The sequence below is a fragment of the Neolamprologus brichardi genome, chromosome 18 (genome assembly GCF_056152115.1).
Source record: "Neolamprologus brichardi isolate AB-2024 chromosome 18, ASM5615211v1, whole genome shotgun sequence".
NCBI lineage: Eukaryota > Metazoa > Chordata > Actinopteri > Cichliformes > Cichlidae > Neolamprologus > Neolamprologus brichardi.
This window is the reverse complement of record NC_142121.1, coordinates 23,491,026-23,519,012: the sequence shown is the minus strand read 5'-3', so window position 1 is coordinate 23,519,012 and position 27,987 is coordinate 23,491,026. Positions and strand designations below refer to the sequence as shown.

Genomic DNA, 27,987 nt, shown 5'->3' with positions numbered 1-27,987 from the left:
GTCTTTAATTTTGCACATTTACATAACATGTGGAACAATATGACCATGTTGGGCCTTTAAAATATTGGAGCTGTTCTGAGGAAAACTCTTCAACAGCTGTACATACGCTGCTTGTTTTATAAGTGCTTACAAACCAAGATGACTGTGACCCCTTGGATTCACTTAACATTGAGTACTTATTTTATACAGTGATTTTCAGCTGAAGAGTTAAACTCCAGCTTTTACATAAATGAAAGCGAGTAAAATGTCTGTTTCCATTAGACGTATGTAGAAGTATGAAGCTTTTAGTTATATAATATATACTAATGATGTCCCTCTAACAGGCCGTGAGGGGCTTTAGCTGGAGTATTTTACACATGTGTCAGAAAATCATTTAGTAGTGATGCAAGGTATTACACTAAATCAGTCTGACTCCTCACCTTGGACTGATTTTTGTGTTGTCCTCTTTTAATATAAAAAAGTGAATATAGAAAAACCTGATGAAATTATTATCAGATTGATCTTAGTTGCCATTTTTACAGTAAGTTCACATTCTTTTGTGTTCATGTTCTGATTGGTTGAATTGAGTCATAACTCATTTTAAAGCAACATTTTTACAGTCATTATTTAAAAAAACATGAACCACTTATTTATAAATAATCACTGAGATGAACATGAACTGTTCGTAAACTTCAGTAGAACTACAGGACTGCATTTTGTGAATTATAAGTAAATGCTTTAGTGGCCCAGATTCTGATGACAGAGGCAGCAACAGCGGACAGTATGTATTTTTACAAAAGGGAACATTTTCTTTAAATAGAACCTGAATAGTGCAGTCACATTCTCAAATTTGTTTTCCTAATTTGACCATGAAGCTTTGTGGTTTCTGGACACTTATTACAACAGCTCATTGGGCAGACTGAGAAAGACTTACCAAATGTCAGTCTTGAGCATGTATGGTTGATTTAAGTTGGATACTGACACAAAAAGTGCTCACTGTCTTCCAGAACAAGAGATCCACAATATGGATGTATAGCCGACAAATCTGCAGCAACTGTGTGATGCTCTCATGTCAACATGGACCATCTCTGAGCAATGGTTCGAGCAGAATTAAAGCCGTTCTGAAGGTAAAAGAGGGCCCATCCTAATCCTTGTAAAGTGTACCTAATAAAATACATAATCACACATTATATAAATACAAAGAAAGGTTTCAGTTGTTTAACATGGAAAATAATAGTAGAAAAGCTTAAGATATGCAGCTAATGATTGTTTATACTTCAAATCAATATTTTATTGATATGTATAAAAATCCAAAAGCACTGAAAAATATGCTCGACAGATTCACTGACATCCTTAAATCACTTGCTTTGTGTGACCAACACAAAGCAACAAAACTGAAAGATATCCCATTTGCACATCCCACTGAATCCCACGGTCACTGCGAGTTCCTTTTCAAATTGCTGTAAATTGTAAATAAAAGCACAATGCACTCATTTGCAAATCATTTAAACACTGTTATATGTGCAAATAGTACAAAGACAAGTTCTAAAATGTTGCACATACATATACGTATATATATATATATGTATGTATGTATGTTTGTGTGTGTGTGTGTTAGTTAAGTGATAGAAACAACAAAAAACTGGAAAAGCTGTGCGTTGCTAAAAGACTCTGAGAATCTGGAAAAAAAGAAATGTCTGCACGTGCGTCAGTGTTGGAAACAATTATTGAATGGCTGTTATTTTCAGGCCCGCAGGAGGCACTGCATTTTAATACAGAACATTCTGCAGCAGAAGCGACTGCGTGAGCTCAGAAACATGTTCTGAAATCCATCACCAGTGATTGTGGTAGGAGTACGGATGCCAAACCTGGCCTTCCTTTAGTCCAGACAAAACATCTGGCAGCATATAAAATAATATATGACAAAGTTGGCACTTAACTGCTTAATTCTCATATCAAGCAAGCACGATGAAACATTTTGTCTTCTCTGGTTGCCAAACACTTAAAAGTGTTAAAAAAAGAAAAAAAAAAGAAAAAAGAAAGAGGTGATGCAACACAGTCACAACTTTTTTGTAACCAGCTGGCATCAAATTCCAAGTGGAAAATTATTGCTTTATCCACATAAAATTCAAATTCTGTTTCACTTGTCTTTGCTTTACTTTTAATTTACATTTTTTTTTAAATGATTAGCAAATCATAGCATCATGTCCTTATTTATTTTACAGCTCATCCTATACCCATTTACGTGCACCACTACACAGTTCATATGTTATCAGTGATTTGTGATTATCAGTCGGTTGCTTATGGATTAATCAACTACCTGTTTCAGCCCTAAAGTTGTTTACAGTGAGAGTCAAATTGAAAACACCCCGAAAGTATAACGCATATACACATCCTCAGCACAGACGGGCACAGCACACAGCGTTACGTAAAATCTGTTTTGTATTACAAGTCTTCCAAACTGACAGCTGGATTGGCAGATTTGTCCAAAGAGAGAAATACAATTATGGTAAGTCAAAGAATGTCACATTTTAGAAAGGGAAAAAAACTAAACAAAACAGCTAGATAATACATACAGACATGGCTTCCATTCACTGAACCAGAATTGCAGTGGGTAAAGTTATTCTGTTGTTCTTCTTGGAGTAGTACCTCAAGAAACGGCCTGAATCTGACCCTTTGGACAGCAGGTCGAGGACAAGCGAAGCTTCCTTACAGTAAAGTAGGAAGAAGCGCCTCCCATTCTCAGCACAAGTGAAACTAGACTGTAAATTGAAAACTGCTAGAAAAGTTCTGATTGCCATCATGACTCACTGCAGAGGAAGTAGGGCTCATGAGTTGGCACAGTCACAGATTTCTTAGGAAGGCACTTGACACGGGGTCACGGCGTCCCCCATGCAGCGACAGCAATGCACTAAGGTCCTCGTTTGTGCACACTGGGGAGGGACACCGTCAGCTAAGTGCAAGTTCCACGATAAATCCACTTTCACCAAACCAGAGACAAGGGGGGGCGGGGAGAAAACAAATAAAAATTTGCTGGCAAAAGAACTCCACCACAGTCCACGGCTTCAGTATTAGCGGGTGGGTCTGTGCCTCTGGGATCACGCTTTACTGTCTGGAGAGATAACGTGACATTGATTCGAGCAACCTGTCCAAGGCTTGAGTGGTGACTGATAATTTAATCAGATTTGTATTTTTTTTTTTAAACACTTTCAGGCCTTCCAAAAAACCAAAAGACCCTAAAGGTAAACAATCCCATTTAAGCCTAGGGATTTGGTGTAGTAGCCCCAAAACACAAGAACAACCAGTCTCCGAGACAGAAGACCCCAGCCCAGAAGATATAAACAGTACAACTGAAAAGAAGAAAAAACACAAAAATAACCAGAAATCACGTGTCTCTTAGGTTTCACAATAAGACATCCCCACTGAGGCACATTTCCAGAGAAGTGTCATATACAAAGCTATAAAAAAAATCCCCAAACATTCAAGTACTTTTTCATGTAAACACTTTTCCAGAATATGATACATATTTGATTGTTGTCGTGGATTTTGTGTGTGTGTCTGTGTGTGTTTGTGTGCAACAATAAGACAACAGTGTGAGGAGAGCGAATACTTTTGCAAAAACAAAACAAAAAAGAAAGCCTGCAGGACAACTTTGAAAGCTCAAACAGCCCGGATGCACAGTTTCTGTTTGTTTGTTTGTCTTTTAGAGCACGACACATGAACAGCACTTGTCTCCACCGCTGGGGACATTTGTATAGTTCATCTGTCTGACTATCTCTGCAAACAGTTCATCGACTGATCCTTTATTTTTGGCTGAAGTTTCCATAAACGGGCAGTTCCACTCTTGGGCCAGAGCTTTGCCCTCCCCGGAAGACACCTCTCTCTCCCCCTCCAGGTCCACCTTGTTTCCCACCAGGATCATGGGCACCCTCTCGTACCTCTTTACTCGGATGATCTGGTCTCTCATGGGCTTGATGTCCTGAAAGCTCTGCTGGTTCACCAGGCTGTAGACCAGAATAAAGCCCTGGCCGTTCTTGATGTACAGGTCTCGCATGGAGGCGAACTGCTCGGTCCCCGCCGTGTCCAGGATCTCCAGCACCGACGGGGACGAGTCCACCTCGATCTCCTTCCTGTAGAAATCCTCTATGGTGGGGTCGTACTTTTCGATGAAGGAGCCCGTCACGAACTGGACCGTGAGCGCGGATTTGCCGACTCCGCCCGACCCCAAAACAACCACTTTGTACTCCCTCATGGCCGCGGAGAGGTATATGTATATATATTCTTAAAAAATAAAAGGCAGACACCTCCTTTTCCGCGACGAAGCCTCCTCACTCTGCCACCCGCTGGCCAGCCCCGATGTTTTCAAGCCGAGCAGGCTGAGAAGGCTGCCCTCTGGCTCGGATAGGATTCAAATCCCACGCCGGCAAATCGCCCTCTCGTGCGCTGTAAGGGCCGCGGAGCACGGATCCGGGGAGAATGGCCGCTCCTGGGCATCAGCGGGCTCAATTAAGACACATTTTTGATAGCGCTGTATTGTGCAACGGCGGCCGTGAAGCGTGATCGCTTCACTGCTCTTGCATGGCGTTTCCTGCCCACATCCTGAGCAGCGTCAAAAGCCGAGGCTTCAGTTCCGTTTTCTTAAAGGAGCCGACACCCTTCAGTCACAGCAATCAGATGACCAGACAGAACGATACTGCAGTCGTATGCACGTCTGTGGCCCGATCGGCGTGACCTCTGCCCTCATATTCATATTCACGGTCACTGCTCGCAGCTGTAGACTCTGTAATTATGTGTCTAGTAATGGGATTATCCAGTTAGTCGGTAATCGGTGCGCATATGTCAGTGTGCGCCATGTGCGCCACATGGGCATAGATACATAGTTAACTGATCACAAAGGAAATCCAGTAGCTTGCAAAGCACAAAACCTGAAACATAACAGGGCAGCAGTGAAGTGACGGAGTCACATCACTCAGCGCTGGCCCAGGGTGTTTGCATTGTATGCTTTGTGTGTTAAGTGTAGGTATTGCAAAGGGTGTAATTATACACCAACAAGCAGTATGCACAATGCAAGAGTTGTAACCACTTTGCATAGTTTATAGGGAAACGCTGGCACTGTAATCACACAAAATAAAATAAAAACGACTAAAATAAAATGTCAATGTGCATATGCATGGGGCTGCTAATGTGCTGCTAATCACAGTTATGCTGAAAAGTCAGTGTTTCTGTGTCTCCGCCCATTCTGTGATACACTACAGAGCTGTGTGGCTCTTCTGTGCACTTCAAAATTCCCACATTTTCTTCCAGTTCTGTTTAAATAAATGCAAATGCAGGTGAATCATGGGTCATTTGTTGTTCCCCATCAACTGCTATAACCTGAAAAGATCAAACCGTCATGAGGATGTACGGTCATAGAAGGGGCGATTTTAGCCCATTTTGGGGGGTGTTTCAGCACCCCCAAAATGAATCAAAGCAGCCCCAAAGATTTCTTACTTTTCTGACAATATTTGCTGTTTGTGTGACAGTACTTGGTTGAGACGTAACATTTTAACTACAAAAGTATAGATATCCCCCCCTCCCAAAATGGTTTGTTCCAGCTCGGCTCTCCCCTACTCTGGCTCTAACGCCGTTGCTGCCAGAGTGATGTTGGCTGAGACACAGTGGAGCGGAGGTTTAAGTGCCTGGCTTAAAACAGGACATATTAGCTGCATTTAACCTTCAGTTACTCTTTATATAGTTAGGTAGGAGTCAGGCCATGTTTCTTTTTAGCTAAAAAAAAAATATATATATATATTACACACAGGTAACCTAAACATGTGTTTTTAACCCAGGAGCCACATTCAGGTAAAAGTGTAAGAACAAATGATCCGTCAATCAAGAATAATGTTGGATCAGTGTTTCAATATTTTTATCTTTTATTAGATGTACATGTGGTTTGGTTATTTGCCTTTTGGTTGAAAGTTCACTGAGAGAGGACTTTTTTTTATTAGTGATCTTAGAGAGATGGTAAAATTATGATGACTGATGACGGAAACGAAGACAACAGAGGATGAGGACAGGGAGGAACAGGGGTTTAAATGCACCAAGGAGACAGTCAGAGAGAACTCAGGACAACTGGAGACATTTAAGGGTGCAGGGACTGACAGAGACAGTGACGTCTCACCGTGACGAGTAAAGTTTATCTTGCCTGGCTGAGCAGCTCTCTGGGTGCTCAGCACCCCCAAAGCTCTGATCCTAGAATCGCCCCTGGGTCATAGGAAGTACAAATCACACAACACTGTTTTTAAAGCCTAAATCAACATAAATAAGACACATATGTTCAGATAGAAACCCTTAGACTGTCCACAGTTATATAAAAAACCCTTCTCGCTCTCTGTTGGGTAACTTATGTAATGTGAAAGTGTTTTGGGCTCCTGTTGATACCAATTCCTCCTGCTGTCTGCTTCTGAGTGCACAATGACCACAAGTTAGACCCTTGGACAAATTCAGGGAATACTGACTTACACGCTGGCTACACTAGTGCAGGTCTTAGTGGGGTTTCCTGGATAATTTGCACAGAAACCAAAAAACTGATAACTCTTATGCACCAATAAAGTGTCTGTGAGCCCAAAGTTGGAACCTCTCACCGCATCAGTGGCTGAGGGGCTACTACAAGTCCATCATTGATAGATGGAGCTCATGGAACCTATCCACATCCAACTTCCCCCATTTGCTTTCAAACCTGTCCAAATACAGGCAACTTCTTGAAAGTCTAAGAGGAAGCAGGAAAGCTGTGCACCAGCTCTGTGTTAGCTGCAAGGTATCTGACATGCGGAACACAGCAGGGCTAACTATGGTGAGATTTAAATTATAAAGTGTGCAAACATCTTCCTGTTAGGTGCTCGTGGCATGTAATTTACACACACTCACTCTCCCTAGGAAGGGAACTACATGCACTAGGAAGCACAGGTCTTTATGTGAGATTATATAGGTGTCATTCAAAAGCACCACTATCATTTCTGACCCAGATAATACACGCGATGTCATGAAAATCGCCTTGAGCACAATTAATGCAACCTTCAACATGTCATATATTGCTCTCCACGGAGCTGCTCCAGAATTGTTATCTTGATGGCCTCGAACCCTTGAGGAGAAGACAGCTGTAATGACTATAAGTTGTCCTCTTCACCTAAGAAATCCCTGTTAAAAGTGAAATCAGATGATGAGGTGATTTGATTTTGCATCACTTGAAATTTCCACCTTTGTGGCATTCACTCACATCGATGCAGAGAACCACACAGACGGTTGCATGAGCAAATCAAATATTGTTTTATTCAGATTTTTTTTTTCATCCATACAGCAAGAGTCAATTAACAATAAAATGTGCATAAACAAATATGAAGACAGAATAGTACATTATTGTGTGGCAACTGTTAGCAAATACATAACTGGGTGGGTGCACTTACAAGTAAAAAGCAGTCAAAGCGTACATGTGCGCCCAGCAGGGAAGCGAGACCTCGGTTGCAGCCTGAAGACTGAACGTGTGGTTTGGAGAAAATGGTGCTTTGGTTCTGTAGCAACTATACAAAGCAGCCTCGAGTCAGAAACACATCTGATGTTGTCTGGCGACTGTTACATTCATTTTTTTAAAGACTAAATTTGCCAAATAAGCATTTGGTGTGATGAGCCTTCACCTGCTGAGTGCACAGCTATAAGAGCAGGAACAACTGCCCCGTGAGTCAGCGTGGACTGTAATTATACGGCTATGAGAATGTATCCGGGGGGTGGATGAGTGCTAATGTTTTCTCATTCTTTAAATAACAAGTTTGCTTGGAAAATATTTTTATTTTAATCACACAAGAGTAAGATGACTTGTTCTAAAGTATCACTTCTTCCCACTGTGGATGTTATCTACTGCATGGATAATTTGAAAAACAAAGAACAAATGTTGTGTATTCTGTAGTCTGAAGGTGTTATCTTATTACCTTACATATCTATCTTTTGTTTACGTGTTTGTACTTTTACATGCAGTCAAATCAAACTATAATAGAATACACATTTTTGACAGGTTCATGTATCAGCTGTACCATGGGAGCAGCAATACTGCGTGACCAAGTCCAACAAATGGTATATGAATGTTACTGGATATGTCATCCTACAAGAGGGGTGGAGTTAGCATGATATGGGGATATCTACTCCCCTACAACATTCCCTGGCAATACTAGCCACTTATAAAATAAGACAAAAAGCGCATAGCTTTCTCTGAATGCATTGGCCAAGAAACTAGTGCCCTTCTTTGCAAGCATTTTTTTTTCTTTTAGCTGGTCTTCTAATTTAAGAATTTAAATTAATCTAACAAAATTCCTTATAATTATAGATCTTTTTTTATTCAAAATAATATCTCAATATGATACACATTTTTTTCTCTGTTCATTTGACTATATACAGAAGTGCAAAAAGACAACCTTCGTCCCTTAGGTTCGAACTCATAATCTGCAGCATTTCTGATTCCTCGGGAAAACAGACGCCTCTGCTTCCTCGCTCCTAATCTCGCTATCTATCGAACATCCGAACACCCGTCAAATCTCTATGCTCGTTTTGGCCTGACATTCAGGGCAAACTTAAGAAATATTCAAACAAAAACAAAATTACATATCTCTTTGAAATGGATACAGTAGAAAATAATTTTTACTCTAAAACATGGACAGTCTGAATTTCAGTACAATATAGTATTTTCAAACATGATCTCGACATGTTACAAGGAAAAATTTAAGTTGGTTAAAATAGTTTTTGTGTGTGTGTGTTTGATTTTTTTGTTGTTTTTTTCTTGTTAAACTCAGAGACCGCTGCTGTGCAGCAAATCAATTGATCTCGTTCCTCGTATCAAAAAGTCTTCTCATCAACAACAACAACAAAAAATTAACTGACAATGTAACACAACTGAAAAAGACATCCAGCTATATGAATGAAGTGAATATTTAAAACTAACACATTATCATTTATATGGTTTGAAAAAAGTTATGAATGTCATTCTACCTCAACATCTACAACGGCTATATCAATGTTGTCAAGTAATATATAGTAAGGCAAAAACAAAACAACAAAAAAAAAAGAAAAATAATCTAAAACTACATACATCAAATAGATTCAAATTCTTAAGTAGTACATAACACATAAGTTCAATGAAATTTAAGAGAGTAATTGTTATTGTTACAGAGCGAGAGAGAGAAAAAAAAGATCATAAGCGGCATGTGAGAGAACTATAAAACATCATTGGTGTTCTTTACCTGCACGGTGATTGAGAGTACATTTGATTGGGCGAGGACCCATTAACTGTAATCTAAGGCTTTGTTAGGTACATTACAATCGGTAAAGACACGCTGCTGTGAAAAACATAAATCAAGACACATGAATGAAAGATGATAAACCTTTTTCCTTAATTGTTTCAGCCTCTGCAGAGAAGTCTCTGTATTCACCCACTGTGGATAAGTTTGAGAGAAAAAAAACAAACTGTGCTTTGGTTTCCATAGTCAGATCTATGCGTGGAGGAAAACCTTTGTGTTTTTGCATGAGATACAAGGCAAACGTTTGAACGTGTTGTACTTCCTCAGAAAATCAAAAATGAAAGTTCACTTGGGATGGGATGTGAAATTAAAATATGGCGACTGGACAAATAATCGTTCAAGTGCACATGTGGTTTAAATGACCGACTAGACCTTTGGGCTTGTTGTTTAAAGTTCGCATCCACACATGGCTCAACAGTGCTTCTTGGGAGACACAGTTTAAGAGCTGCTCCTCTTTACAAGAGGGGGAAACACGGTAACGCAATGTCAATTGAAGCTACACCCTCTACTTTGCCAGGCTTTAGAGTCAATGGACTTGTCCAACGACTTAATTCCAAGAAGGAAAAACAACACTAGTCTATGAAAAAGAGTTATGACAAACTTTAGAAAAACCCTCCATTACTGATTCTAAACAAACAAAAAGGAACAAAAAAAACATCAAATACCAAACAAATTGATTTGGCAAGAAACCCACTTCTAAAACTGATTAATTTGAGAAAAGAAAAAGTTAAAAAACACTCACAATGGAGATTTTTAAAAACAAAACAATACAAAAAAAGAAAAAAAAAAAGAGCCATACAAAACTTTTACCTTCGGTAAACAAATAACACTGCTGAGATAACACTCTGGTTTTAGCTGTATGGCCTTTATAGCACATCACGAGGTGAGAAAAGCTAGCCTGGCTGTGCTTTCAAGGTACACAGGTATGTTGGTTTACCCAGAACATTCATATGTCCAAGACCCTCATGTCAACATCTAGTTTCACTAGTAGCTGTAAAAACACAATACTGTACATGCCTAATTCATTTGGCGAATAAAATCCTGTTAAAATCATTGTGCCTTTCAGATTTCAATTCAAATTCAAGGTGCATGTTTGCATTACTCTTGTAAACGCTGAAATATGGCTATCAATTAAAAAAAATAAAAATAATAATAATAATAAAGCAGAACAAATAAAAAAGGAAAGGAAATCTTGGTCTACTATTGTACCAGCACTTAATGTCATCTCATGTAACAACGCTCTTGACCTTCTGTGCATGCGGTAATAATAATAATAACTAGAAGAAACTGAGTGCTATGATTCAATCCGACACAGAGGTATCATGTGAACGTTTCCCCCGCCGAGGGGGGGAGAGAGACACGCCGACCCTGGCAACAAGATATGCTCTTCTCTCAGCTGGATGTTGAATTTGACAGCAAATTCTTCTTGACATTGATATGTGGGAAGATGGCACAGATCATGTGTTGTACCCTTGATGTTTTCACGTGTGATGAGACGTGGCAGACCCTCCTTGTCCCACTGCTTGACATTCTGAAGGTTATGTACATAAAGGCTGAACTCTTTTTTTTTGGCTTGGACGGTGCCAACACACATTCATTTGATCTGCAAGAGACGGTGGATTTAGCTTAAATCAAACTGATGGTAAAGTGTGGTTAGAAGCTCTGTGCGCATACAAATTCGAGGGAAACTTGAAGCAGATAATATGAGTCACACAAATGGAGAAAAAAAAACAAACAACTTGTGATGAATAGAGAATATGTGAGAGTTGAAATAGGAACTCACTGTTCTTGAGAGGAACTACATCTGAGTCAAGTACTTGTGACTACTCAGATGATCTGCAGATATTATTGGAATCTGGGGATAGAACAACAGACAAGAGATCAAATGAAGGATGCTGACGCAAAAACGGGCAAAGCTGAGGCTGGCCGGCGCAAATAAGTACAGATCAACATATTTTAACATCATCTCCTCGCATTAAGATGAAGTTATTGCTGGAAAAAACAAAGAGACAAATATGACAAGCTGGGAAAAAAAAGCAATTTGGCTACAGTTGTGGCACAACTGATGCAGACACTTCTGGATAGCAGGGAGAGAGGAGGATTGAAAGGAAGGGAGACACGAGGTGGGAGTTTGGGGCGGGGGAGGTGGATGGGAAACTGTCAGTAAGGTGGCTTCCCCCATGCAAATCTAAGTCCTCCATGTTGTTGACCTGCACGCCTCGATAAAATGCATAAAACTAGTCCAGGATGAAGAACAGCTGCATAATGGTTCATCTCGACTGTTCATCAATCCTGTTTAATGGAAACCTATGATTATGCAATGCAGCTTGCTGCTTACATAAAAACGCCTCCAACAGAACTGAACTTAAACAACGCAGCAAGTCATCTTACAGACTGATTTTATAACTTTTTTTTCTGACATTAATAATGAGTATGTCCAGCTTTTTAACACAAAGAATATGGTAAAGCTTTGCTTTACGTGCTGGAAGAAGCAGCAGAAAAAAAAGAGAGGAAAAAAAAAAGCAAAGCACCAAAGGGCACAGATAGCAACTATTGCACAAGCTGTGCAAATGGCTCTAAAAATGTGGGGAAAAAACACTGCCTCATACATACCAATTGCATGTATTCGTTGGAAGTCAACTTTGATAAGGAAGAGTCCTCAAAATGGGAAAGGACAAAAATCGAGGTTACAATGAGGACACACATTAAAATACAATACAGCATGTTTTTGTTGTTGTTGTTGTTGTTGTTGTTGTTTGCTCTTTTTAAACACAGGTATATAATCTAAGAAAAAGAGTTATAGTTAAAATGGACAAGTACTACTAGTTTATAGCACTGCTTGTGTTCACAAAACTTTATGTTGGACTGTAGTGTAGGCCAACAAGAGGGAGTACTGCTGTTTACCCAACCCTTGCATTAACACACAAGCATTCCCAGATTATCCATGTGCACTGAGATAGATAGATAGATAGGGAGAGAGAGAGAGAGAGAGAGAGAGAGAGAAAGAGAGAGAGAGAGAGAGAGAGAGAGACTAGAGGTAGAGGTGCAAACCTGATTGGTGGAGGCAGTTGCGAAGGGAACGCTTGTGGCAGATGTGGTGGCTGCAGACACAGTGGCTGGAGTACCACCGTGCATCATGGGAACTTTTTTGGAGGGAAAATCATGTAAGCAAAAAATATACAGGAGGAGCAGTGTAGCCACATACACACCAGGCAAATGAGGGAAGGAGAAGGAGAGAGAGGAGGTCAGAGAGGGGTTCGATTTAACTGGTTCCCTTTCTTCCCCCTGCCAGCACTGATAAGGATCAAACAGTCTGAGATCGCTGTCTGGCAGCAGCAACTTACTTCCATATTTGCGTGTAATAAGACTAAACTGCTGCTGTACTCTTCCAGTAAAGAAAAACAAAAACTAGAATGTGGCAGAGGGAGACAAAGGTCACCACTCTAACAAACCCCCCTCAGTTTTGTTTAATGTTTTCAAAGGGTTTCTACAGGTGTCAGGTTAAACCAGCCAAAAGCCAAGTTTAGAACGAGCATGAGGACAAGTGTGGTCGAGCAATATATACGGCAGAGAGGTCAAAATAACGAAGCTCAGTTAAACCATGAGGATGTTTTTATACATGTAATAAACAACATTTATATAAAACATTATTTGCCTTTGCCTCAAATCACGTAACCAAAGGACTGACTCTCAGGTCACCAAACAAAAATGCTTACAAATTGTCTATGAACACAACAAAGTACATTTCACTAAAACTGCGACTCAAACAAACAACAACTAAAGAAGGAAAGCCGGGACCTACCAACGCTGGCTGCAGGTGTCATGCACAATATTGAGCCTGTCCATCATGCAGTGCAACAGGAAGTGGATTGGATAGGGAAGAGAAATCAAAACAGCCCATCACAAGGTTCATTAGAGTGAAGGGAGAGATAACGTGGGGAAAAAAAAGGTTAATATCTCTTGGACACAGACATCAGTGATTGGAAAAGGCGAAGAGGTAAACTCATCATCAGAAAACCAGTTAATTGAATCTACAGTTTCATCTTTGGTGTGAATGACAGAGTGAGAGCAGGGCTATGAGTGTAACTACAGAGCATTAAACATTACGTACATACTCTAAAAAGACGTGAGAGGAACAGCAGATGTGTGCAGAAGCCAGACTCTTCAAACTGGTGTTTGTTACCAGATACCATTACCCAGCCCCATTCATCCCAGCCCAAGCCGAAGCCCCTCATCGAAATATGAGTGATCACACCGTGAAAAGTCTAACAACCTACTAAAAAAAACAAACTAAACTAATACAAATTATTTGGAGTACTAGTATTCATACCTATCATCCTGGGCCTGCATTTAATATGGGGTGAAGGTAGCTATAAAGAATTATATTAAGGCAATTAGTTGACAGATTGAAATAGTGACCCATTTTAATACCTACTGGCCATGCAAAGCCGGACAAAGCATAAAGCACATTTTTTCAAAGCTCTCTTTTAACACTGAAATACACACATGCAATCCCAGCAAGCCTAGATTAAAATCTAGAGTTATCACTTGCCTAATTTTTTTTAAATTCCCTCTTTATAAAAGAAAAACAAAATCTGCTCTGTGCTGCAATCTACCACTCTGTCCGACCCCAGCCAAGCAGAAGCCAGGTTAGACTGATCCAGGCATCCACTCAGTTGGTAAGAGCACTCGTTGTGGTCGCTTTGGGAGCCATACCTGATGGGAGGAAAGCAGCCTGCTGCTGAAACTGCATGCTGGCCAGGGCCTGTTGGTACTGGAGCATGCCGGTGTTAAACACGGCAGAGGCCCCGTTGGCCTTCTCCAGGGCTGCCCGCTTTGGCAGGGGAGCCATGACACTAGGGGCGATGCCCTGCCCATCCAGAAGGAGGGAGGTCAGTGAAAAGGAAAATAAAAAAGCCAGAGAGAGACAGAGGTAAAAAAAAAAAAAAAAAGAGAGAGAGGAAAAAGTAAGACAGAGAGAGAGAAAGAGAGGGTGTGTTGAAAGAGGCAAAAACGGGAAAGAAAACAAAAGAAGGTACATACGTTAGAGGACATCCGAGGAGCACTGTCACAACATCCTTGTGTGTACAACAATAACAATATCATTATATCATCAGTAGCAAGCAAGCAGCAGTCTGACACAAGTACTACACAAGCAGGAGCATGGTGCCTACTGGAGCTACTAGCTAACAAGCATTCATATGTTCATTACATTGGATTGTTAACTCTGCAGTCTTAAGGCTGACTAAGTGCAACATAAGCAAGCATTAACTATTAAAACAATAAGGCTGCTAACAAGTGGTGTAACAGGTAAGAAGCACAGAGAAAAGGGAGGCTGCACTGCTAGCTCCATGATAAACTGTGTAAGCATGTTTAAGTGATGGTTCACTCGCAGACAAAAACGTCAAAAATGGTCTTAGGCCAAGGGACGTAACTCAGAAAGCGGATCCCTGCTGTTTAAAAACCATGAGCGCTCTCGCGTGCGGGCTTCATCTTGGCTTGAGGCCATTCTTGAGGTCTGAATATCCGTGACAACATTTGGTGATGGAGTGAACTATCATTTGAACTGTAATAATCTGTTACGGTGGGATCACTCCTGTATGGTTTTAAAGGCTTTCCCTCTTAGCCCGCTCACCACCACCACCATCACCACCCCCACCCTTATCCATCTGACATGCACTAGCGACACAGACATGCACACATTTGATTGAGCTGCTCCACAACACTGAACACTGACTTAAGACGTTACACTGAAGCCATGCCACCGTTTATAGAAATTCTACTTCCTTAGCCCTCACTGACTGTTGTTAGAAAAGCTACGGGTGATGAACTGATTGTGGCTCCGAGAAAAATGACACATTTAGACTTGGTGCTTGAGGTGATCTGTACAAGAAGAAAAGCTGTTTTGGATGCGACCGTTGGGTTTTTTTTGTAACCCCGGAAAGCCACAATCACTTTATCACAGCCAATCATGACAGATCAACAAGAGGAAAAGACAGACATTGCACTGAGACAACGACAACAGAAATAGCTAGGTATCATTGGTTAAAACACTGCGCTACAACAAAGCCACATGCCAAGCTAAAAGGTGAAAGGTCATAGTACCAGGTCAAAGGTTGCGTCGAGGGGTCGCTTCAGTGATTTGACAGCCGACTGAGTCTTAATTAGCAGGCAGCGAGCACATGATGGCAATGGGCCAATGGGGTTCAAGCGCATTAACATAAACCAGCAAGCAGAGGTGCATCATGGGGGCAGCAGTGCAGTTTGGGTATAGGTGAGAAAAACAAAAACAAATAAAAAAACAAATCATTGGAATGCAAATATACAAGGGGATAACAGGACTAAGGCATGCACAGTGTGGACACTAGCTCTACTGCTCGACAGTTAAATGATCATCAGGAATCGATGACAGCTACTCATCTACATTAGTCATTGTCACACAGAGATGGATGAATATAGCGAGAAGAAAAATTATTCAACCATTACTGTAAGCGATTCTCAGTGACTGAACAGGAAATCATATGGAAGCACATATTCACAGGTTTCCATTTCACTGTGCACATCATAGTCAGGTTCACATTGCAACGGTTCGCCCCGAGCTTTCTGTTTTGCTACGTCAATAAAAGCATGTAGAAAACACTTTGATCAGCACTATTATTCACCCGTGCTGTTACTGTAAGACAGGACTGAAAGCACAATGAATCTTTTATAATAATGTCAAGAGGAAGAGAAGTTATAGGTAAGGAAGCACAGAAACAATGGAGTCACAATTAAGGCCAGGCCATCAGAGACAGAGAGAGAGGGGAACTGGACTCTCTACTCGTGTTCTGCGATGATAGAAAAAGGAACAACAATCAAAAAAAGGCTTAGCATGGGAATAACGAAGCTACTAATGCACTATCGTCCGATCCTTCTTCTTATCATCCAGATATGAGCAGGTTTCACCTACATGAACATGCAGACCTTTAAGGTTGGCCTGGCAAAAGCAGAACTGAAAACGCTACATTATACCAACCAGGAAGGTAAAGCAAGTTGAGTACGAAACACAGAACACATCTGCTCTACAGTCGCTAACCCTAACGTAAATATAAAGCCAGTTGTGTGGGTGGTAAATGAGTGTGCGCACGCTTCTGCAGACTGCTCACCATGGCTGCGGCGGCTGTGGCCTGGTTCACCTGGTGCTGGGCAGCCTTTATTTTGGCCTGCAGGTGAGCCGGCGGGTGGAAGTACTTGCACTTTTCTCGGGAGCACCGACCCTTGATGTAGTCCATGCATACAGTGACGGTGTTGTCGTTGGTGTCGATCATAGTGCTGTCTGCGGGGTGAGCAAAGCGACAGTCGTTCTCCCCCCGAGAGCAGTTGCCCCTTTGATACTCCCGACAGACCTACAGACAAATGGGATGAGGCGAATGATAACGTGCAGGCTCCATGTCCAAATTCACCACCGCGGGAGAAAACATTGTACAGAATATTTACATGAGATTTCTTTATTTCTTTTTAATTTAACCCTTATTTAACCAGGAAAAATAAGACCTTTGAGATAAAAAAAAAAAATCTATTTTACAAGAGTGTCCCAGCTAATAAAAGGCTCAGTCCAATAATAAGTCACATAAAAAACTAACACACACACATCTGCCAAATCCACCCAGGCAAAAAATAAAACTAAAACACAAAAACAACCAAAATCTATAAAGTTCACTGTCAGTAAAAATGATGACCTTAGTAAAAGTAATAGTCTATGTCCAGTTCACTTAAAATTGCCTTAAATTCAGATTTGCACAAAACACAGAAAAAAAAATCCTGATTTGTGCACTCGTATCTCAAATATTAATATTATAATACAAATGGAAGTGATTTTATCTAAACCAGCTAACCCGTGAAAGCCTTTACATATTATTTCAGCCTGTGCTGAGCCTTCCTCTATCCAACATCACAAGATATATCTGGATACTTCCTGTTCAACTATTATTGAGATCCTGTAATGCATTCAGGAAGGTCCACACTATGTTGAACCATTTCCACATTAACACAAATACGTATAATCTCATAATACATTTTATCCCCTATACACAGCTGTGTGTTGCATCGCAGACATTTGTAAGTACGAGAGACACCAGAGGGCAGCACTTTCTTTTAAATTAGGCACACATAACGGCTGTTGCTTTCCTGACATCAACTCTGCCTTACTCCTGTGAGCGTTTCAGCAGTGTGTGACTGAACATGCTTTATACCGCGCTATGCTACTTTTGTGACATGATGCTATTAAACACACAAAACTGCTATTTTAAATGGTGGCTGTGTGATATTGACACATAAAAGGTGCTATTTAACGACAAAGTGACAAAAGTGTAATTTTAGTGCGGTTTGTATACGTTGAGCGCTGATTATAGCTTCAGCACTCTCTTCTAAATAACACGCCTCTGTTGTTATGATCGTCTTGTGCCATTGTGTGAAACGCAATGAGCGAAAGCACCATCTCCACGGGAACTTAATTGAGATGCAGTTCATCAGGATTACACGAGTGATAAACCGATGACATTTCATCACAGTTTATCAACCTGTTTTTTATTTTCTTTCAGTTTGGTTTCTACTTTGCATAATTGCACCAGCTATTATAATTCAATTCCGTTTCAGAAACTGTTTATGCAAATCAAGTAAGGGCACCGTTATTCTTATGCTTGTTAAGCTGCTTGCCATTAATATCTGTCTTGTTTACAGGCTCATTATCATTGAGGTTAACTCTACTCTGACTAACAAAGAGATACACCACGAGGAAGAGTTTGTAATGGAAAGTTTTTCATAGAAGAGATGAGATCACAGTCTGTCAGTTTGTGTTTTACCTCAAGTCTGTCTGTTCTCAGCAGTTTCTGGGCTGCAGCGGCAGCGTTGGGGACTTGGCTGACTGCAGGGCTGGAGGCCATGAGGACAGGGGTGCTGGGCAGGATCTCTGGAGGCATCAGGCTTGGTGACACAGGGCTTAAGTAGGGATTAAAGGCTGCAGCTGCAGCTGCTGCTGCGCTTGCGTTGGTGGCCAGGCCTGGTGTCACCGAGAACATCGGCTGTAGCGAAACAAAATAAAGGCAGAGGAATTAAAGGACAGCGGGGAGCGCAAACTGCGAGCTTTCCGTAAAGACACGCACTGACATGAAGGGGACTCGAAAGACGGGAAAGAGCCACGCAGACAAGAAGGAGCCATATATGTGTGAGCTTTTACATGTACGTAATCTCACCGTGGGCAGTAGCTGTGGTGTGTTCATACGTGTGTGTCCTCTCACCATAGGTGGTAGCTGCGTGCCAGGCATCATGGCATTGGCGAGCTGCATCTGTTGGGCGAGCATGGCCATATTCTTCTGCTGGATCAGATTGTTCCTGCCATTGATCTCCAGTTGGGTCTTTAGATGGGGAGGAGGGTGCAGGTACTTGCAATTCTCCCTGGAACAACGGCCCTGAGAGGAGTGGAGAGAAGTGACAGCATTAGCATTTAACGGCAGATTCAAAAAGATGTCTTGGCAGCTACCAAACTGGCCGTTATAAAATTTGTATAGACATCCATAGTCTTGAGTAACAACTGTGAGGATCGCCAGCTCCTGTACGATCATCACGATGCCAAGGTTTACCCAGGTAATTGGCCTAACAACTAAATACCTGCTAAACTAATGTCATTCCTAACACTCTCGGCTTGGTGAGGGTGGTAAACATTATATCAGCATTACTTCAAGGCTTGGCAGACTTAAAAAAAAAAAAACTCTCATTATTCACAAGGGGTCACCACAGCAGCACGGTGTGTTTGATTTGGCAGAATCTTTCAATCCAGACACCCTATAGGGATTTGTGTCTCCTCGTAGATCTAAACAAGCTTTCACTTGTAAACCTTGTAAACCACTACACTGCGCACCACCTTTTGCATGTAACAATAAAATATGAAAAATGAACACATGGTGCATGTTCAATCTAGTGAAATCCTGCATCCTTGGTTATAGCTACTTCAACGTCAGACACTCAGTTTCACATTGGGTCTGGCCTGAGTATATCACTAATTGTTAACAGCTTGCTATTTCTGCGAGTCCCAGCTGGGACATGTGTGTATGTGTACACTAGCCCCAGGAGGTCAACTGATGCTGCGCTGCTTTTCTCCAGACATCCAGCTTGGCTACATGTCTAAACGGTGCTAAAAATACCGTCCACTCATATGATCTGTCTATATTATATCAGCAGTCATCCGGAGGTCACGCTTCAAAGCCTCTGAATAATAATCTAAGACAGGGATCCCTTTCTGCTGCCTGTTGCGAGTATCCAATTATGTATTCAGTCTGGAGAGGAGTAGTCTAGGAAAAGGTCTGACACACTCAAGCGCATTCTTGTGCAGGCAAGAATGCATATGCATTAATGCATGCACATTGGGGTCAGGTTCTTCTAACAGGTGGCAGATGTATGTCACGCAAACATGAGAGCAAGCACACAAAACACGTCCGCAGTTTAGGAAAGGCGCGTATTTCCTTTCAGCTCTGCGGTACAGCTGATCTGACTGTGCTCTCCCTCGCTGACAGAGCTGACCCCACTGGGATTCATTTCTATACTCTGTCATGACTTCATCTCACTTTTCCATCTCCTTTGCTTTCACTGACACTGGAGCACCGGACAGGTGCAAAGGAAACAGGAAGGAGCACTGAGGGGAAATTTAATGGCAGGGGGTCCTTTTGAAGGTATTTTGTTGTATCCACTTGTCTGAAATTGTGATCTCAAGTTCTACTTGGAGCTCCTTTTAAAATGACAGCAGATTGTGTTGCAGATAGCTGGTTAAGAGCAATTAAGACAGATGCATAGCCTATGACTACCTACACGTCTCCCTCGTGCTCTGTGCCTGCTATCTTCTCTTCTGCTTAGATAACAAAATGGAGCGCACAGATAAGGGGCCTGATATTTTCATTGGTCTGTTTTTATATCAAAAACCTGATGAACAGCTATGGGACAGAAGGCAGCACTGTGTCATTCAGAAAATATGTTAAACTTGCTATGAAATTCTAGCAGTGATAGCAGATAGTAAAGATTTGCTAAAGTTGAATAAAAATGAACACAGGACTCATTTAATTAGTGAGAAGACAAACAGGCACAAAGACAGAGCCATAAAATGGCTTATGCAGATTAGCTATTCACATTTTATGTCACACAGTGTCAATGAGTCAAAAAATGTGTGGCTATTTCCTAATGCGCAGGGCAAAATAGATGTTTGAATCAACTTAAAAGTTTCATACTGATCTAAAACACATTATACTCTTTTTTTCTTGTTTTTATTCCTTTCATCTTTATATAGGTGTGTCTTTGAGCAACTGTTAGCCCATGTGCTCAAACATCTAGGACAGGCCAGGCTATATGTTAGCTGAGCTGGCCTCGGCAATTCTGACATATTCAATTCATTCATTTTGAATTCGCATTCAGTTTTATTTATATAGTGCCAAATCACAACAACAGTCACCTCAAGGTGTTTTATATTGTAAGACAAAGACTAAACAACCCCTTATGAGCAAGCACTTGGTAACAGCGGGAAGAAAAAACTCCCTTTTAATAGGCAGCAACCTCCATATAACCAGCCCAAGGGAGGAGTGGCCATCTGCTGTGACCTGTTAAATGCAGAGTGCTGTATAAACACATAGTCAGTGGAAAAAGGTGAATGAAGAAGAAACACTCAGTGCAGCAGCAGCCAAGGGCTATTGCAGCATAACTATGGAGGGTTCAGGTCACATGATCCAGCCCTAAATATATACTATCAAAAAGGAAAGTTTTAATGTTCTTAAAAGTAGTGTCTCCAGAAATCTAAACTGGGATAGGCCCGAAAGCCTCCCATTCTACTTTTAAATGCCCCAGGAACCACAAATTAACCAGCAGTCTGAAAGTGAAATGCTCTATTGGGGTGATATGGTACTATGAGATCTTTAAGATAAGGTCTGAATATTCAAGACCTTAAATGTGAGGAGAAGGATTTTAAATCTGGCACTAAGGTGTGTGTTCAAAAAAAGAGGAGCTGAAAGCAGGTTCTAATAGCACTCATCCAGAGAGTGACAACAACATCCAGAGAGGGGAGGGAGAGTGTGTGTGTGTGTGTGTGTGTGTGTGTGAGGGGTAGGTGAAGCGGGGTGGTTGTAAAAACATAAAAGATCATGTTGCGCTCACCTCATATGACCCCAACCGTCAACTGCTGGATTTGTTATTGCAGTTTTGTATATGGACGTGTTTTTGTGTTAAGGAGGGCAGAAAATAAAATGCTGCTTTGATTTTTAGTTCAATCATTTGGAGAAAAGAAAATGTCATCAACCATCACTAGCAGCCATTTTGAATTTAAAAAAAGCAGGTCACATAAGAGAAAGCACTCTGATCGCATGGAGAGAGAGAGAGACGGAAAGCGTAAAATGAAAGTCATGGTGACTCAACGGCTGTATCAGTGAAATGTTAGAAGTTGCAGAAGTGATCAGTTTAGACCATCGCGAGCTGTCGCAAGCAGGGTGGGAAGAAAAAAAGAAAAGAGATGCAGACAGGGATGAGAGGAAAACGTAGCCCCTCGCGTCGTGTTTTTGTCTGTTACTGTGACATCACCAGCCTCGAGGAGCAGCTACAGATGGTGTCCACGGTAACAGAGCAGTCAGACACTTCTCCTCTAATACACAGTGACTCCTGAATCCACCCGATCGCTGCCAGAGAGAGAAGCTCGGCAAAGAAAACGCTACAGATAGAGCTGGCCCTGCAGCCACGACTAGTTAAGGGGCATCTTTCACCGCTTGTCTGCGTTTCCATCGCGAAAAATTCAAACTATGTCGAGGAAAGATAGATACATCACCTCCGATAATTCTTATCGCTGACCAGCTCTTTCGACTCCACCATGGGATCTCAGTCTGAGCAGGACATTGCACTGTCTCGTGATAATGATGGGATTTAAGGATAATTATGCAAATCAAACATGGGCTGGGCTATGGAAGCTTCAAATCCTTCTTTTTAGGGATTTTTCATAATACGTGATAATGAGTGAATAGATGAGTTTGTCACTGCTTCATGCAAGACATGTAAAAACAATCAAAAATGATTCATCCACATCATTAGCTGTTTCCCTCATTCTGTTTCCCTAGAATCAGTGTAGGCTGATGAGCAGAGGGCATATTTGTCTTCATTGTTCAAAGTGTGTTTCAGGAAAGTGTTTCCAAGTTCAGTTGATAAGAACTATGACGTGGGTTAAACTACATATTATAGGTCAGAGTCATGATTTAGTAAAATAATACGACGTTAATACAGCGGGGTTTTTCACCAAGCAGCCGCTGCACTACTAAACTTTCCCTGCCTACTTTAAGTTCAATCCAGGCCATGTTTTATTTTAATAGTGAGAGTCTGCACTTCCCCCGGTGAGCTCAGACTTGCCAAAATCCAGGCCAAACTGGGAACAATAATCCCACTGGCTACTGGGCAGGCTGTTTGATGATAAGTTGCAATAACATGTCCCACCCTGAGCGCACTCTCTTCTAGCTCTCTGTCTCACACTCGTAGACACACACCCAGCTTTGGTGATTGTGTGGGATTTAAACAAACAATGAACCAACGAGTAAAGAATGCTGGGTGGGGCTGCATCCCATCCTTTTAAGGAGCAGACGTGAAGCATGCAGCAAGATGTTGCACTGTGCATGTGCGCGAGCCAGCAAGAAGGAGGGAAACACGAGACAGGTGAAGAAAAACGTCTCTCCCGTGAAGACTATAGTTAAAAGTATTCAGTAAAATGGGGGCTTTTGTATCCATTTGACTTGCAACCCTTAAATATAGTTTGTTATAAAAGTCTGAATGGTTTAAGGCCAAAATACCAGATCATCTCTGAACTGCTGCTACATTATGAACTGTCCACACATGTCTTAGCCAGTTATTCTTGCATGTGGCACAGCTAAACAGCGATATGAAGCATTCAGTTATAATTCTGCTCTTTTCAGGAAAACGCCTGCAGAAAACAGGTAAACTGTAACTTCAAGGTCTTTTAAAGTGAGGCTAAGGAGATTCCTAGCTTTATTGTTTTTGGTTTTATTTGATTTTTCTAACATAATTTAACATATTCAACATGGTCACTTGATTGTTTCAATCTTTACTGTCTTATTTCTGGTATCAACGTTCTGATTTCGTGACAGCCCTACTTGGTAGGTTTACATTTTGTATATGTCAAGATGCAAACATCAGCTGAACCACTCTGTCTCCAGTTTATTAAACTTTTTCAAAGATTCCCCAAAAGGTTAAAATTTAATCAACTGAAACAGTGATTCTGTTTGGATTATATTTAACCCAGACTAACTATATGTTTGCCAGATGCTAGTGAAATAGGAGCTGGTCTATATTTTTTATAGTTCAAATTTTGTAATTTAAATACATCACAATCACTTGAATTCATTTTGTGATCTTTTGGTATGGTGGCCCTGAGAGGTCAAACGCCACTAAAGAACACAAAGCACAATGGACGCGGTTCTGGGGAGACAATTACGTGACTGACGAGCTACAGAAGTGACAGAAACCAAAGCACGTGAAAGACTGCACTGAGACACGTTTAAAAGAAGCAGAGGACTCATCTGAGATGTGTGTTTTAATCACATGACTCAGATGATATTGTAGACACATGTTTGCTATTATCCGTTTACTGTTAGCTTGCCACTTGCGCAGCTGGTCGATCAACACTTCTGTTGTATTTGTCCTCTCAGGGCCACTGTACTTTGGCCCCCTCAAAAAAAATAACTGGAAACTCTGCAGCATAATTTTCTGAGGACATCAATCTGTCCAAACCTTTTACTAAAAAAATAAATACCTAAAAACAAAACACAATATTCTAGTTACCGCAGGCTAACCCATTTGAAGCGTGACCGTGGATGTATTTATATCCTGCATACCGTTAACCTACATCCTTTTAAACACACTACAGAGACAGTTACAGTTGATCCAACTTCACTTCCCCTCTTATCTTTGATGCTCCAGCGTTGTGGTGTGATGTTATGGTGTAAGATTCAGTTGTGTTGAGTTGTGCTGTGAAGCTACTCTGTTCTCTGTACTGCGTTCCACTGACTTCTGTCTAAACATACACAGAGATGAAAGCCCTTTCTCTTCACACACGCTCTGAATGAAGCTTTGTTCTGCTGGGGAATAGCACAGACTCAAAGGACCGGACCCAGCGGTTGGTCTCTTTGTCTACCATGCACCCAAATATGGCATAAAACATAAAATACAGCTAACTCAGTCAATATACTAATGTGCACGTTGACTGGAATTTCCTGGTAAAACAGCAAGCACCCAAATTACTGGAAAAAAGAGCGAGCCAGAAATATTCCGATGTGATAGTCTCATCTTATCCCTGCTAAATTTGCAAGCATTAAGTAATTAGCAATTCACAATCAATAACACCCATTTAGAGAAGAGAAAAATTGATTTTATTTTCTTTTCAGTCTCTTAATTTAGCATCAAATTAACAGCAGATTTTGAAGAAAGCGAAGAAGACGGCAGAGGTCTTTGGAGCCTTAGTGATGTAGTGCCGTTTCTTTGCTGAGGCCTGCATGTCTATATCAGACCATAAACACGCACTCGTACTCATGCCCACATCTCCTTATTGGGGCTCAATGCACCCAGTAATCTGTGAAGTGAAGATTAGTGGTCAGTGAGTTGATGTGACCAGCGGGCCTTGTGGAGATATGAAGAAAAGAGGGAGTGTCAATCTATGATAATAGCCATACTGGTTACGGTGACGCATCCCCGCCCTCACCCAACAACGGCAGAGAGAATGAGGATTACAGGCTAGAATAGAGTTACAACACGGACCACACAGAGTGCGATAAGGTACGTCGTGTGGCTGTGGGAAAAATGTGAGCAGAATGCATCAGCGGATTTTCTGGGTTTTAGGAGAAAAATATTTTGCAAATTGCAGCTGTGGTTCAAATGTAAACACCCACATGCATGTGGACACAGTAGCATCCACATGAAACTATTCATATAGACACAGACAGACAGACACACAAAATGCAGGCTGAGCAATGAGTTATTCACACTCGAGAGGGTGTTGGTTCTCAGAAATCCCTCAGGTCAGATGTCACGTACACAGGAGCTCTGGATCCAAACTTAGACCTCCCTCTGTTTTTTTGTTTTTTTCTCACATGCCCCCCTCCTCTCCCTGTCTGCCTCTCTCTCTCTTGCTATCTCTTGATACACAAACCAACTTTCATGTGACTTTGTTTACATTAAGGTCCCCCTTTCTCCGTTTAGCGATGCTTCTCCTCCTGCGAGGTCAGTTTCTTGCTTTTCATTATCCGTGATAACAGAACAATCACACGAGTATTGATTTGAGCCGCAGCACTTTATGAAAGCCATCCAGTGCTCGCGACGTAGCCCGGTAACATTCATTTAATCATCTCCGAGCTCTGCCTCAGAGTGAGAAAGAAGAGTCGCTGAGCAGAAATCGCAAGTCTGAGGCAGCAATGACGCATCAATAGCAACACTGTTTCTGAAATGACTGAGGTGGGCTCTTTTTCTAATATTGGGCCTTCTGGGTTGAGAAATAAAGACTTTCTTTTATCTAAATGAGCCATTTCAAAACTTAAAGCATGAGTAATGCAGTGGGATGCAATATATTCTCACTAAAGAAAATCTAAATGACTAGTAGACTTACAATGCCCTGTATATATATACATATTTATTTATTTGTTATAAAATATATAATACAGTCGTGGTGTATAATGAGCTTAGATTACAAAAGCAATCTGGAGACAGACAAAGAAAATGGGGAAGTGATCTTAATACAGAGAAAACAAAGTCACCTACAAATAAAGCCCCTTAGCCTGGGATGAGTTACGTGTACCAATCTCCTTCCATATTTTTTTGTCTTTCAAGCAAGACTCCATCATTATCTCTATCACTTCAGAGTGGCAGCGTTGTGATGCATTTCAACCCTAAGCAAGACCTATAAAAGAAGGAAAAAAAGTTTAAAGGGGTCCTTTTTCTCTTTTATATACTTTCCTTTGGTCCCAGCTTTCTGCTCTCCCTTTTTTAACCCTTGTCACTCCCGCCACCATCTGCACAAGTCTCAGACAACAAGGGAAAAAAAAGCCTCTTCTATCAGTAGCCAAGTAATAACCACGGGGAAAATGATTAGTTTAGTTTGCAGCACTAACAGATTTAATCTGGTATGTATTATGCTAATCTGATCTCACAGTCTGCAATCCTATCCACGGCTCTAATCCCACTGTCAACTGGCCTAATCCTGTTTCTGTGTGTGATTATGTCTTTTGGGCTTGGCACCAGCACGAGGACGATTTCACCCTCTTCCTCTCGTACAGCATTTTATCAAGTGGTTTAGCCTCATACTCTTTCTATTATGGAAGATAATATTCTGATATTCATAATCTGATATTCTGATATTAGCAACAGCTAACTTGCAACTTCAGAATTAAATCCAGCCCAAAAGATTTTGCAAGCAAGGCTACAGCCACAAATGCAAGTCATACGCTATATTCTGCTGTCTGTGAGCGTCATATAAAGTAATCAGGGCTAATAATTGGTGTTCAGATTGTGTCACTGTTCCAGGTCAAGAAAACAACAACACATGAATTATCCTGCCTATATTAAGCCTAAATTTGAGGGTGTTGACTGTGACTCATTGCTCAATAACATATAATGAAATAAACAAATGCATAATGGAGAATATCTTAAGTTTCAGATTCGCCAAATAAGGTAAAAGGTTTTCCTTGCGATGACAATGAAAACTGAATTGAAGACAAGCAGAAAGTGATTAAGACTGTTGCCATGAGTCTGACAGGCCCAGACACTGCGATTCTGAGAAGGAATGCACTTAAAGAAAAACAAGACAGGCACACAGAGAGCAATTGAGAAAGAGAAAAACACATGGACAGCTATCAACTATTTTTTTCCCCTTTTTGCCTCACAGTCACCACTAGAAAGCATGTGAGTGTGCAGCGCCTGACATAGCCTCCTTAATGTTTTGGCATCGACGGAGAGAAAAGAGGCAGGGTAAACGTGACTGCTGGACCGAGGAGGGGGAGTGGCAGAGTGAAAAGGTGTTAAGAGAATTGAATCTAAGTGAGCGGCTGTGCCCTCAAGCTACGCGCTCACCTGTCTTGTGGGATTGATGATAGCCTAGCTAACTGCAGCATCTGCTAGTACTGTTATCAGTAACTATTAATAAAGCTGATATAATTTTGTTTCTTTGTTATATACTATATAGTGTCAAAAATGTAACCGAATGGGCACACCTTGCAGTTCATTGTGTTATCTATTGAGTTGAATCACGGACCAGTGGCATTACCAACACTAATTATAAAGTATTGTGCCAAAGTCTTGACCCACCTCTGCATTTTTTAAAAATATTTTGCTTCCAAGGAGCTCGAATTTTTGTAACTTTTTAAAGGTGGGCTAGATCAATACTTCTCCAGGGTTTCTGAAGCTCTTTCCAAGTTTCTTTACTTAGACTTTGGCTCGTTTTCAGTCCAGTCCTTGTGTCTGACCATTTTCAGAGGAATTAAGCCACTTTAGACTGACCTATAAGTCATTCAAAAATTATAAGGCCACCTAATTCCAGGGATGAACCAGTGTTGTGTCTACATGCAAAGGACAATTTTGCAAAAAACACTTAAACACATAATTGAGTTGAATTTGACTGATATGAATTGAAAAATACCAA

The 27,987-nt window shown here is 41.1% G+C and overlaps 2 protein-coding genes across 17 annotated transcripts in view; both read right to left on the bottom strand.

Moving 5' to 3' along the window:
- Positions 1-1,284: 1,284 nt before the first annotated feature.
- On the bottom strand, positions 1,285-4,661 carry LOC102797816 (ras-related protein Rap-2b-like). Its single transcript, XM_006786575.3, has one exon. It carries the CDS (start codon positions 4,229-4,231, stop codon positions 3,683-3,685), a length of 549 nt encoding a protein of 182 aa, XP_006786638.1. The 5' UTR covers positions 4,232-4,661; the 3' UTR covers positions 1,285-3,682.
- A 2,599-nt stretch (positions 4,662-7,260) lies between these two features.
- Positions 7,261-27,987, bottom strand: part of mbnl1 (muscleblind-like splicing regulator 1) — a 41,177-nt gene continuing 20,450 nt past the window's right edge. For 5 of the 16 annotated variants that reach the window (XM_035905979.2, XM_035905982.2, XM_035905980.2 and 2 more), the window contains exons 3-12: positions 18,530-18,745; positions 18,140-18,358; positions 16,445-16,684; positions 15,405-15,458; positions 14,016-14,169; positions 13,102-13,137; positions 12,351-12,442; positions 11,913-11,957; positions 11,083-11,154; positions 7,261-10,902 (exon numbers count right to left, since the gene is read on the bottom strand). In XM_035905979.2, the coding sequence (XP_035761872.1) occupies positions 11,098-11,154; positions 11,913-11,957; positions 12,351-12,442; positions 13,102-13,137; positions 14,016-14,169; positions 15,405-15,458; positions 16,445-16,684; positions 18,140-18,358; positions 18,530-18,745 (1,113 nt within the window). In that variant the 3' untranslated portion in view covers positions 7,261-10,902; positions 11,083-11,097. The remainder of the gene's footprint in view (positions 10,903-11,082; positions 11,155-11,912; positions 11,958-12,350; positions 12,443-13,101; positions 13,138-14,015; positions 14,170-15,404; positions 15,459-16,444; positions 16,685-18,139; positions 18,359-18,529; positions 18,746-27,987) is intronic. The other 11 variants (XM_006786560.3, XM_006786562.3, XM_006786561.3 and 8 more) reach the window with 11 other exon arrangements.